The sequence below is a fragment of the Lithobates pipiens genome, unplaced genomic scaffold (genome assembly GCF_037356315.1).
Source record: "Lithobates pipiens isolate NorthernLeopardFrog02 unplaced genomic scaffold, aLitPip1_a1.2 Scaffold_18, whole genome shotgun sequence".
NCBI lineage: Eukaryota > Metazoa > Chordata > Amphibia > Anura > Ranidae > Lithobates > Lithobates pipiens.
The window spans coordinates 337,319,984-337,332,530 of NW_027507758.1; the positions used below are offsets into that span (position 1 = coordinate 337,319,984).

Here is a 12,547-nt window from a genome sequence, read left to right on the forward strand (position 1 = left end):
CCCGCATCGCATGCCTCCCGGCGGCAGTTCACACTGCCCTATGCGAACTGCTGGGAGTGTCAGTGAAATGTTAATGACACCCCCAGATCAGTTCGCATATCGCAGTGCGATCTGCAAACTCGGATCGCATGGTGTGAACACCCATGCGATCCGATTCTGCTGCGGACCAAAAAAAGGGTCCCGTGCGAATTTGCAGCGGGTGCGGCGAATGGCTGAACTCGAATCGCAGAGATCGGATGTGATTTGCACTGCAGGGTTAGGGGGGTACATTAGAACTAAAGGGGGCTAACCCTAACTGCCCTAACAGTTATTGCAGTCACAAATGACACCAATGCAAAAAAAAAAAAAAAATGCATTGGTGTCACTGTGACTGGGGGGGCAGGGGTAATTGGGGGGGTGATCGGGGGGTAAAGGGGGGGTGTGAGTGTGCCTGGCATGTTCTACTGTGAAGTGTCGTGTTGGTGCAACTCACCGATCCTCTCTCCTCGGTGCCGGAACTAAAAATACCGACACGGAGGAGAGATTACATCACTTCCTCTCCTGTGTTTACATTACAGGAGAGGAAGTGATGTCACGAAGGATTTCCATTCGTCGGGAGCGATCGCGAGGGGGTGGCCATGAATGAATGGCCGCCCCCTCATCCCGGATCGCTCCCGAACGAATACCGACCGCCGCAGGCACCGGGGGGGGCCCGATAGGGCCCCCCACCCGCGGGAAGGCAGGGACGTACAGGTACGCCCATATGCCTGCCCGTGCCATTCTGTCGACGTACATCGTCGTGCGGCGGTCGGCAAGTGGTTAAATGTGCAAAATAATGGAAAACCTGAAAACATGACCTGTCGGTGCGCCTTGAGGACTGGAGTTGAGAAACACTGAGCTAGACCACCATTCTGGCCACAGGAGTGTACAGTCAGTACTCTGTAAATATGTCTTATCAATCATTTGTTTTTCACAATGAAAAGTCATTTTGTAATGAAAAAGCTGCTTAGCTATTACACTCGTCACAATGGAGTTTTGCCTCTTTGGCCAGGAATGCCTTCACCGAAGCGTATGGAGGTTCCAGGTTAAAGGTGATAGCAGGTATGGTTAGTGATCAAAATATTGATCAAAAGAGAGGAGACTTAAGGACATTTTTAAGTCCTGTATATAATTGTATTCTATTTTGTATGTATTGTACACTGCCCTCACTATGCCCACAGCACTAATAATGTTTTCATTACATGTTAATTCCCAATTAGAATTAGTCTACCTATGTAACGCCCCTTGTTACCATAAACGTACAATTTAAATATTAATGTGATACCTAGGTCACGTGTATAATATGTGGCACATAATTGTGAAGTGGAAGGAAAATGATAAATGGCTTTCAATTTTTTTTTTACAAATAAAACATCTGAAAAATTTGGTGTGCATTTGTATTCGGACCCCAAGTCAATACTTTGGAGACCCACCTTTTGGTGCAATTAAGGCTGCAAATCTTTTTGGGCATGGCTCTACCAGCTTTGCACATCTAAAGAGTGAAATTGTTGCCCATTCTTTGCAAAATAGCTCAAGTTCTGTCAGATTGGATGGAGAGCATTCAAGTCTTGCGACAGATTCTCAATTGGATTTAGGTCTGGACTTTGACTGGGCCATTCTAATACATGAATATGCTTTGATCTAAACCATTCCATTATAGCTCTGGCTGTATGCTTAGGGTTATTGTCCTGTTGGTGAACCTCTACCCCAGTCTCAAGTCTTTTGCAGACTAACAGGTTGTCTTCTAAGATTGCCCTGTATTTGGCTCCATCCATCTTCCCATCAACTCTGACCAGCTTCCCTGTCCCTGCTGAAGAAAAGCATCCCCACAACATGATGCTGCCACCACCATGTTTCATGGTGGGGATGGTGTGTTCAGGGTGATGTGCAGTGATAGTTTTACACCACACACAGTGTTTTTCTTTTAGGCCAAAAAGTTCAATTTTGGACTCATCTGACCAGAGCAACCTCTTCCACATGTCTGCTGTGTCCCCCATGTGACTTCTCACAAACTGCAAATGGAACTTCTTATTGCTTTCTTTCATTAATGGCTTTCTTCTTGCTACTCTGTCATAAATGCTAGATTTGCGGTGTAGATAACTAATAGCTGTGGACAGATTCTCCCACCCGAGCTGTGGATCTCCACTGCTCCTCCAGAGTTACCAGGGGCCTCTTGGCTGCTTCTCTGATTAAAGTGGTTGTAAACCCTTACAAACCACTTTGATCTACAGGTAAGCCTAGATTAAGGCTTACCTGTAGGTCCAAGAAATATCTCCTAAACCTATACGGTTTATGAGATATTTACAAAAAGACAGGCACCGCTGTCTACGGCACATGCGCCGCAGACAGCGGCGCGCACTGAGCAGGCCACAGATCATGGCGATATGCCGCTCGTGTTGGCCCCCGTACGCATGCGCGGGAGTGACGTCATCGCTGCTCCGGCGAATCACAGTGCCGGAGCAGCGAGACCCGGAAGTCACTCCGGGATACGTGGCTGCGGCGAAGATGAAGACGGAGGACCGCTTCGGGGGCTTCGTTCTCAGGTAAGTTATTCACAATGAGCTAATATGCTATGCATACTAGCTAATTATGCCTTTGCCTTCAAGGTTGCATTTTTTTTTTTTTAACCACTTACAGACCGGACCATTTTGCTGGTCAAAGACCAGACCCCTTTTTGCGATTCGGCACTGCATCGATTTAACTGACAATTGCGCGGTCGTGCGACGTGGCTCCCAAACAAAATTGACGTCCTTTTTTTCCCACAAATAGAGCTTTCGTTTGGTGGTATTTGATCACCTCTGCGGTTTTTATTTTTTGCGCTATAAACAAAAATAGAGCGACAATTTTGAAAAAACGCATTTTTTTAACTTTTTGTTATAATAAATATCCCCCAAAAATATATAAAAAAAACATTTTTTTCCCTCAGTTTAGGCCGATACGTATTCTTCTACATATTTTTGGTAAAAAAAAAAAAAAAAAAATCGCAATAAGCGATTGATTGCTTTGCGCAAAAGTTATAGCGTCTACAAAATAGGGATAGTTTTATGGCATTTTCATTAATAATTTTTTATTATTTTTTTTTTTACTAGTAATGGCGGCGATCAGCGATTTTTATTGTGACTGACATTGTGGCGGACACATCGGACATTTTTGACCCATTTTTGGGACCATTGTCATTTATACAGTAATCACTGCTATATAAATGCTAGTTGCTAGGCAGAATGGAGAAAAGCTGTTTACAATGGCATTTCTTAATTCGGCCGCTCCGTGAGACGATCGCGGGTATGCCCGCGGCGATCGAGTCCGCGGGTCCCGCGACCAGACTCACGGGGGTCCCGACCAGCGAGGGAGCGCGCCGCCGGTGGCGCGCTCCCGATGGCAGGGCGGCAAATTTAAAGGGACGTACAGGTACGCCCATTTGCCTGCCCGTGCCATTCTGCCGACGTAGATCGGCGTGCGCTGGTCGGCAAGTGGTTAAATAGCCTTTACTTTCTCTTTAATGCTCTCCTTGCCCGGCCTCTCAGTTTAGGTGGACGGCCATGTTTTGATAGGTTTGCAGTTGTGCCATACTCTTTCCATTTTCAGATGATAGATTGAACAGTGCTCCGTGAGATGTTCAAAGCTTGGGTTATTTTCTTTTAATTCAATCTTATTTTATTGAGATAGAAAAATTGTATAGTAGACATACATGTCATTCAATCACACAAACAGAAATATACATCCTTGCAACACTGGTTTTAATGTGTGAGCTTCGATTGATTTAGTGTGGTATATAAGCCTGTATACCTACAGCATCTGACCTGGTTTATTAAGGGTAGGTGAGCTCCACTATCTACTCGACGAGTGGAGCCCACTCATTACAAATAGGCTAGGGCTTTTCTTGCTGTACTGAATGTGTTTTCTCGGAGGGGGAAGCTCTGTGTGTGCCACCGTTCCGGTCTGATGAGACTAGAGATTGTAGTTTAGGCGATCGTGTAACTCTGCAACAATTAAAGGGAAAGGAGAAAAGGGGAGAGAGTGGGGATAGAGGGGTCAAGGCAGTAAGGAATGTAGAAATCAAAAGAGCTATTCCACTCTGGCTACTCAGGTGCGTCGGTGGAGTCCTTTGTGGCCCATGGAATAAATTCTGAGGAGCATTGAAACAGACCACAAGGGTCCAGGTCTTGGAGAATTGCTCCTCTACCCGTTTCCGGTGACAACATTCGCTCCAATCTATTGATTTGCTCAACTTCAATTGCCCAATCCCCCAGGGAAGGCATGCTCGTCGACATCCAATGTCTGCAGCCGCCAGAAAGTGATGCAAAACATCTTTGACAGATTTAAGCGGTTCAGGGAGCAAAGATAGAAGAACTACCTCCGGAGAGGGTGTGATGGAGGTCACCAGGAGTCTGCAATACAAGTCGAGGATCTTTTGCCAGAACCTCCGCACAGGGGGGCATTCCCACCAAATGTGCAATAAGGTTCCCTTGGATGACAAACAATGCCAGCAGGTATCTGGGAGTGCCAGGTTTATCCAGTACAAAGTCGAGGGGCATCTGTACCAACGGGTCAACAACTTGAATCCCTTTTCTTGAGCTTTGGAGGCGAAGGATATTTTGTGAGTCAGAATGAAGCACTTTTGCCAGTCTACAGGTGAAATGGAGTGACCCAAATCTTCCTTCAAGTGTATGGTGGAGGTCAGGATTATAAACCCTATATATGAGAGAGTATATTTGAGAGACCACATGTGTAGGGGGGGGGGGGGCAGCCTGGAGCAGCATGCTCTCCAAGTCTGTTAAGTCAGTAAGTATATCAGGCAGGGATGGGAAGGTGTGAATTAAGGATATCACCTGTTGCCTCTGCAGCCAATGCATCGAGGTATGGGAAGAAGGGCCAGAGGGAAAGTCATGAATCAGATAAGATTGGGTCTTGCTCCAGAAAGCTGAAAAAGGCTGGGAGTTGATCTGGGTCAGAGAGGACAAATTTATGCTCAGCCCTAGTCACCTTAATAATGAAGGGGTGTCCCCATGTGTAGGTTGCTCCAGCTTGATGTATCAGGTCTAGCAATGGGCGGACCATGAGGCGCATGTGGAGAGTGTAGCATGAGAGGTCCGGGTATAGGTGGATAGCAGAACCATCAAAGTCCACGGGACCCAAGCGCCATGCCTTGCGCATGAGTCCTTCTTTAAGGGTGAAATAGTGAAGCCTGCAGAGGACATTGCGTGAGCGATCACTATGTTCCCTCCTCGGCCCCCCCACTCTGTGTACCCGGTCTAATTCAATAGGGGACGAAGCCTCTCTTCCCAGGACTAGGTTGGGGATGGCAGTGACAGAAGGTTTCAAGTCTGTACCTGCCATGGCCTCCGATATCCCTTGTAACCATATATTATTTCTGTGGCTCCTATTTTCTCCATCTTCTATGCGTAAATGATGTTGTCGTATACAGTGCAAGTGCTCCTTGAAGGCCCACGGGACGTGATGCGGGCTGCGTGGTCAGATTGAATGTCAGTCAGGGCAGGCAGTGCGGTCGGAGACCTGCTGTTGGAGGGCCTGGAGATTCTTGTGGAGTGAGGTCTCCATTTGTACTGCCCAGGACTCTAACTCCACTCAGAAGGCCGCCAGAAGGGTCGAGGCTTCATATCTAGGCAATTCTCCTGGGGCTTGAGGGGCCACATCCCCAGGGCCTGTGTCCGGAAGCAGGGCAATGGGAGTCCCAGATCTGGACGCCACAGCTGGTAGGTCCGAGTGCCGGGCCGGGGGGGGGGGGGGGGAGGGGCCTCCGATTCCTCGCTGTCTGTCTCCGGCTGAGCAGCGGGAAGAGGCTTGCCTTTTCCTGGGTTTCGAGCCAGCACCATCTTGTCTTTGGGAGTGCAGGAATTGGACAGATGTGCGGAGCAGGTATCGCTGGATTGTGCCCTGTTGTAGATCCATGGACTCAGTGGATCGAGAACTGTGCGCAGACATACTTTTCAAGGATGTGCGATGGCTGAAGTATACCCTGTCTGCTACAGGCAGTCACGGAGCTCAGCAGCTCATTTCTTTAGCCATACATGGTCGGTCACACTTCTCTGCAGAATTGTAGGGACCGGGACCAGAGGTGGGTGCTGACCCCACTGGGCCACTCTTGTGGCTGTGCAGTTAGTGATTCAGGCTCAGAGGAGTGAAGCAGATCAGGAGCGTATGTGGATACAGCAGCTTGGGTGGAGCAAGATGGCCACCTCTCATGGTTTCCGGGGCCATGTCTGCAGCCCGTGTACTGATGGGGGTAGATGCTTGTGGGTGTCTCAGTCAAGGGCCACAGTCTGCTAGGCCAGGATGTCCCATCCCAGCCATGGCTGCAACTGGGGCCAGATGGGGGTGGTCGCTTATTCAATATCCCCGTCGGGGTCTCGATGGGCCAGGCCAGGGTGCTCCTGGGGGTGGATGGGGTTGGATTGGGCCCAGGAGACAAGGCGAGGCCGCCATGTGCAGCAAGACTGCCGCCATGCCTTACCAGGTCCCTCTGGGTTGGGCGGAACGGGAGGATTGCAGGCCCCCCGGGTGGCAGGCTGGATGTCCCCTGTGGTCGAGTAGGAGGAGAGCCGGTCTCAGGGCAGGTGATCAGCCAGAGGCAGCGTCGGTGTGGCATCTGGGGGGAGCAAGATGGCCGCCGTTCCCCGTGGTAGGCCAAAGCCTGTCCTCTCGGGTGGCCAGAGCTCCGCGCTCCCTACTTTAAACTTCTCCACAACTTTATCCTTGGCCTTCATGATGCCGTTTGTTCACTAAGGTTCTCTAACAAACCTCTGAGGACTTCACAGAACAGATGTATTCATACGCAGATTAAATTACACACAGGTGGACCCTATTTACTAATTAGGTGATTTCTGAAGGCAATTAGTTTCACTAAATTTTATCTAGAGGTATCAGAGTAAAGGGGACGGAATAGAAATGCACACCACACTTTTCAGATATTTGTAATAAAAAAAAAAAAAATTAAAAAACCATTTATCATTTTCCTTCCACTTCACAATTATAAGCCACTCTGTGTTTGACTATCACATACAATCCTAATAAAAAACATTTACATTTTTGGTTGTAAAATGACAAAATGTGGAAAATGTCAAGGGATATGAATACTTTTTCAAGGCACTGTACATCTTTCCTATTCTCCCCATGCAGCTTGGAGTTCGTCAGACCTTACACTACAGTTCCTTAAAAAAAAATCACAGATTACAGTACCTTTTAAGATTAGCAATTACAGGAAGTTTATTCATACTCAGATGTGATTGCAAAAGTTTACATTTATGAGTCTCAAGCAAGCTGCTACTTATCTTGTGCAGGTTTCTGCAGTGCAAATATAATGCATGTAATTTATTTTATTATTTATTAACAATTATTAGGATGCACATTTGTTTATTGCATTTCCCACTAAAAAACTGCAAAAATCCTACAACTAGCTTTTTCAGTCCCTCCCATGCAGTAGTGATATTTTGGGAGTTTTACTCAACGAGTAGTGCTTTCCAGTAAGTTTAATCTAGCTGAGAAATAGGTTTCAGGCCCCAATTTAAGATCATTTTAAGAACAAAGGTTTAAGAAAACAAAAAAGGTTACCCTTGCAGGGGTTTCCACCTCTAAACAGGAAAGTAAAACATTAAGCCTCCTGGCCTCCTCTTGCAGTAAGTATCACTGCTCAAGCCGAGGCCAGGTGGGTCCAAACTTTTTTCAAAGAGGGCCAGATTTGATGAAGTGAACATGAGTGAGGGCCAACCATTTTGTCTGACATTTGTCTGACATTCTTTGAACCATTAAAATTTGGTCTAAGCGTGTATGTCCGAGCACTAATACACAACAAGCATTCTCCTGCCTTTGTAGCTGTGAGTGGTGAAGAGATGAGCCCGGGCATGTTATTTGGATATACTGTAATTATCAAAGTATAACACGCACCTTCACTTTAAGTGGGAATTTTCATTGAAAAAAATCGTAAAATTTTAAATAAAGAAATGTGAAGCAAATAAGGGTCAGTGCCCATCTGCAGCCCCACAAATGCCATGAATGCAGAAAACATTGCCCCGAATGCAGCTCCCCCATTGCCCCTAATGCAGCTCCCCCATTGCCCCGAATGCAGCTCCGTAACTGCCCCGAATGCAGACTCACCATTGCCATCAGTGCAGCCCGATTCATGCCCAGCTGCAGGGAACGGGACGAGTGCCAACAGACATGCTGGAGAAACTCCTGTTTTCCCAGCGGCCTCTTTAATAGAAAGTCCCACTTCCTACAATGGACAGAACACTTGTCCAATGGCAGTGCAGGAGACGGCACTTCCTTTTACAGAGGCAGATGTGTAAACAAGAAATACTCCTTTCTGTATGTACAGCACTCTACCCGCCCCCTCCCTTTCGGCGCCTAGGCAGCCAACATGAATATCTTTTGTGGCCCCCGGTGCGCAGGGATTCATTGGGGGCCACAAAAGATATACATGTCAAAATTACTAGGCGGGCCACGCAAAACCGGAACGCGGGCTGTGCTTGGCCCGCGGGCTGGACTTTGGACATACGTGGCCTAGGCCTTTTGTTTGGTCATCCATACCTCTTACAGTACCCCCTTGTGCTCATATACAACCACTGTACTTCTCGCTCAGCACTCTGGGCATGGAACTTCCCATCTCCCAGGCAGAGCACAGAGCTACCGCCATGTCCATAAAAACCTGCACACTCAGTCTGCTAGTCTCCGGTAAGACCTGGACACAGGGGTATACCACAAGGTTGCTTTATGACCCCAAGATTTGGATTTCATGTAGCAACAGTTGGTTATATTTAAACGAGTAAGCTAAGTAGTTAGCGATTTACATTTCAAGATTCTACATACGCTTCATTCAGTGGAACAAAAATGAAGTCTTTCTGAAAGAGGTCCACATGCCGAGTCCAGGTTTTAACTCTTCCATGCCTCCTTTGCTGCAGCCTGGGGAATGGAAACAACAAATTACTCAAGCTTTGCTTGATTTTTTTTTTTTCCTGAACAATAAGTGAAACACATCTAGCAATTAAATACAAAACTATTTATTCCAGAAACTCCTGAAACAGAAAGCTATTGCATTGAGGAGGAAAAAATTAGAATGTGAAACACACAATGATCTCCAAGCAATTAACAATGCAAGCATCTCAAGGAGCCCTCTTTATATTGCGTGTAGTGGCATTCTAAAATATAATTAAAATCTAAAATATAATTCTTACAATTTTGGCATTATTTATATGCTTAAACAAAATTTTTTCTTTAGAGAGTTTATTCACTTCAATTTTCCTCACTGTGAGGTAGAACTCCCATGGCCTGTGCTGTAATGACCAACAGCGCCTGTAACCACCATACCCACTACTAATCAGCCAAGTTATAGAGCTACAACTGAAAGGCTTCATATGATGCGACTCAACGTAACTTGGAAAACACATCTGCTTCAAAAGTAACACAAAACTTGCACATCTGTAGTGTGAGATATAGATCACTAGCACCCTGCTTAATGTTCTCCTTGCATGAGGCTCTGACACGAGGAAGTAAACCCTGCCTCTGCCTAGATGCCTGCCTTCACAGAGCGCTGCACAAGGCATAGTAAGTCAGTAAAGTATCAACTGACCACAGGCAATACCAACAACTAGTAAGTTAGCCTCTGCTTGGCGCTCTGCATTATTTGGGTCATAGCTTTCACAGAACCTCTTTAATGGGTTTCTGTGCCCAGACTGCATAACTCTGGGGGAAAAAAAAAGGATATGTTGGAGAGATGCAATGCTGCACCCATAGCACCGTTGAAGCTCAGCAATACCAACTATATCACAATTAGTCACAATGCAAGCAGTGTAGAGATGAAATACTTTATAGAAAGTGGAAAACTAGATTCTTCCAAAATTAGAAATACCATTATAAATATAGACACACACACAGTATCTTACAAAAGTGAGTACACCCCTCACATTTTTGTAAATATTTTATAATATCTTTTCACTCTCTCATATTGGTCACCGGAAGTTCAACATGGCACCTCATGGAAAAGAACTCTCTGAGCATCTGAAAAAAAATAGGATTTTTGTAATCGCCGTAAAATCCTTTTCTCTGTATTTCACCGACCGACACAAAAAAAAACAGCAGTGTGTGGAAAAACACCACCATATAACCGAGTATCCTCCACAGGAGTGATCCCCCAGACCGCAACATTGAGGAAGTAATGCAACAGTGCATTAGCAAAACAGTACTGCTTTTCTATCTAAAAAAAACAGGAAAAAATAAAGATTGCATATTTACTTGCAACTACACGGCCCCCTGCAAAACTTTGCGGCCAAAACAGGCATCAGCCGATGCACTGACGTCTACCTTGTAGAAGTTGGTAAACGTATGGACAGACGACCAGGTCGCCGCCTTACACACCTGAGCGACAGACGCTTGGTGTCGGAAGGCCCAAGATGTTCCGATTGGTTGCGGACACAACACCACCTTATCCCTGTGAATGACCAGATAAGGCGACTTGCATGACAAGGCCGCCAGTTCTGAAACCCTCCTGGCCGATGTGATGGCCACTAGAAAGACCACTTTCTGGGAAAGAGTCAACAGGGGAATCTCCCTGATGTTTTCAAATGGCGGCCTTTGAAGGCGAAGACAACACCAGGTTCAAATCCCATAGGGGTAACGGTGGACGCACCGGAGGGACTACATGTCGTACCCCCTGAACAAAGGTACTCACTAATGAGTGAGACGCCAGGGGTCGCTGAAAAATGAAAGTCAAGACTGAAATTTGCCCCTAATGGTGCTTAACACCAACTTCTGGTCTACTCCTTGCTGAAGAAACAGCAGGATCCTGGCTATAGAAAAGTTGCGTGGATGCCATCCTTTCTCCTCACACATGGAGATGTAGGCCTTCCAGGTACGATGGTATATCTTCCGTGAAGATTTTCACGCCCTCAACATAGTAGGAATCACCGAGTCCGACAGACCCCGGTTCCTCAGCACCTGGCTCTCAATAGCCATGCTGTTAAAGCCAGCGATGATAGAGCAGGGTGAAAGATTGGACCTTGAGATAGAAGGTCCTCTCGCAGTGGCAGTTGCCAGGGAGCGTCTGCCACCAGACACACCTGGTCTGCGTACCAGGGACGCTAAGGCCAATCTGGGGCAACCAGGATTACTGGAATCCCCTCGGCTTCCACTCTTGGAAGCAGACGCGGCAAGTTTCAGTGGAGGAAAGGCGTAGATCAGCTGGTACTGATCCCACGGAGCCACCAGCGCGTCTGCCCACGGATCTCTTGTCCTGGACACGAATCTGGGCACCTTTCCGATTGAGACGGGAGGCCAATAGATCCCTGAGGTGTTCTGTGTCGGTTACTAGCCATGCCTGTAGTCCCCAGGAGGTTACCCAACTGCAGAGTGAAGAAGCTGTGTCGGCAGCAGCAGGAGAGGAGAGAGCTGAAACGATCTTCAGAGCTTGCATCAGCGTTCAGGGAATGGCTGCCCAGCGTCCTGTATACACAGGAAACAGCATGTAATAGCACATGGCATGCTGTCAATAGAGAGCTGCAGTGAAAAAAAAGCGCTCAGGCTTCAAGAAAATGGCTGCCAATGATCTTAATAGGGAAATCTTACAGAAAATGGCTGCTGAAGCTCACAAGGGGAACCTGCTCTGCCCTCATCCAAAATGGCCACTGGACAGCACCATGCGGTGAGAGGAACAGTGCTGCCTCAAACACAGCAAAATATCCCCACAGGCACCTTTTTGGGACCCCCCCACACCGGAACTAGGACCATCGCTAACTGCACAGACCCCATACAGGTGAGAGACCCAGCGATCTCCTGTGCACACACTGCACAGCAGACGAATGCAGCCCCCCCCCCCCGGGGGGGGGGGGGGGGGGGAGGGAAGATAGGGACGTGGGAGAGAAGAGAAGGAGGTGAGGTGGCCCCTGAAACGACTTCCCAGAGAATGGACCGAAGGGCCTGCAGGGTTCCTAGGTCATTCTCCTTCACTAGGCAAAATAAAAGTGAAGCTGCTGGGGCAGCAGGGAGGGTTTTTAGCACAGGGTCCGCCCCCTGGGTGGTACTGACAATTCTGTGTATTGTGTTACAATTTTGCCTAGTTTCTCCTAGTGGCAGGCTAACAAACCCATTTAGTTACAGAGAGGAGCTGTGTCGGTCGGTGAATATAAGAGAAATAATTGTTGCTCTACATAAAGATGGCATAGGCTATAAGAAGCTTGCCAAGACCCTGAAATTGAGCTGCAGCTCAGTGGCCAAGACCATACAGCAGTTTAACAGGACAAGTTCGACTCAGAACGGCCTCACCATGGTTGACCAAAGTTTAGCATACATGCTTAGCGTCATATCCAGAGGTTGTCTTTTGGAAATAAGACATTCGAGTGCTGTTAGCACCGCAGAGGTTGAAGGGGTGGGGGGGGGGGGGTCAGCCTTTCAGTGCTAAGACCATACGTTGCACACTGCACCACATTGGTCTGCATGGATGTCGTCCCAGAAGGAAGCCTCTTCTAAAGATGATACACAAGAAAGCCCGCAGTTTGCTGAAGAAAAGCAGACTAAGGACGTG

At 47.4% G+C, this 12,547-nt stretch overlaps 1 protein-coding gene across 8 annotated transcripts in view; it reads right to left on the bottom strand.

Moving 5' to 3' along the window:
- Positions 1-12,547, bottom strand: part of SENP6 (SUMO specific peptidase 6) — a 157,535-nt gene that overhangs the window by 37,245 nt on the left and 107,743 nt on the right. For all 8 annotated transcript variants that reach the window (XM_077487361.1, XM_077487362.1, XM_077487360.1 and 5 more), the window contains one exon: positions 8,842-8,934. In XM_077487361.1, coding sequence (XP_077343487.1) covers positions 8,842-8,934 — 93 coding nt within the window. The remainder of the gene's footprint in view (positions 1-8,841; positions 8,935-12,547) is intronic.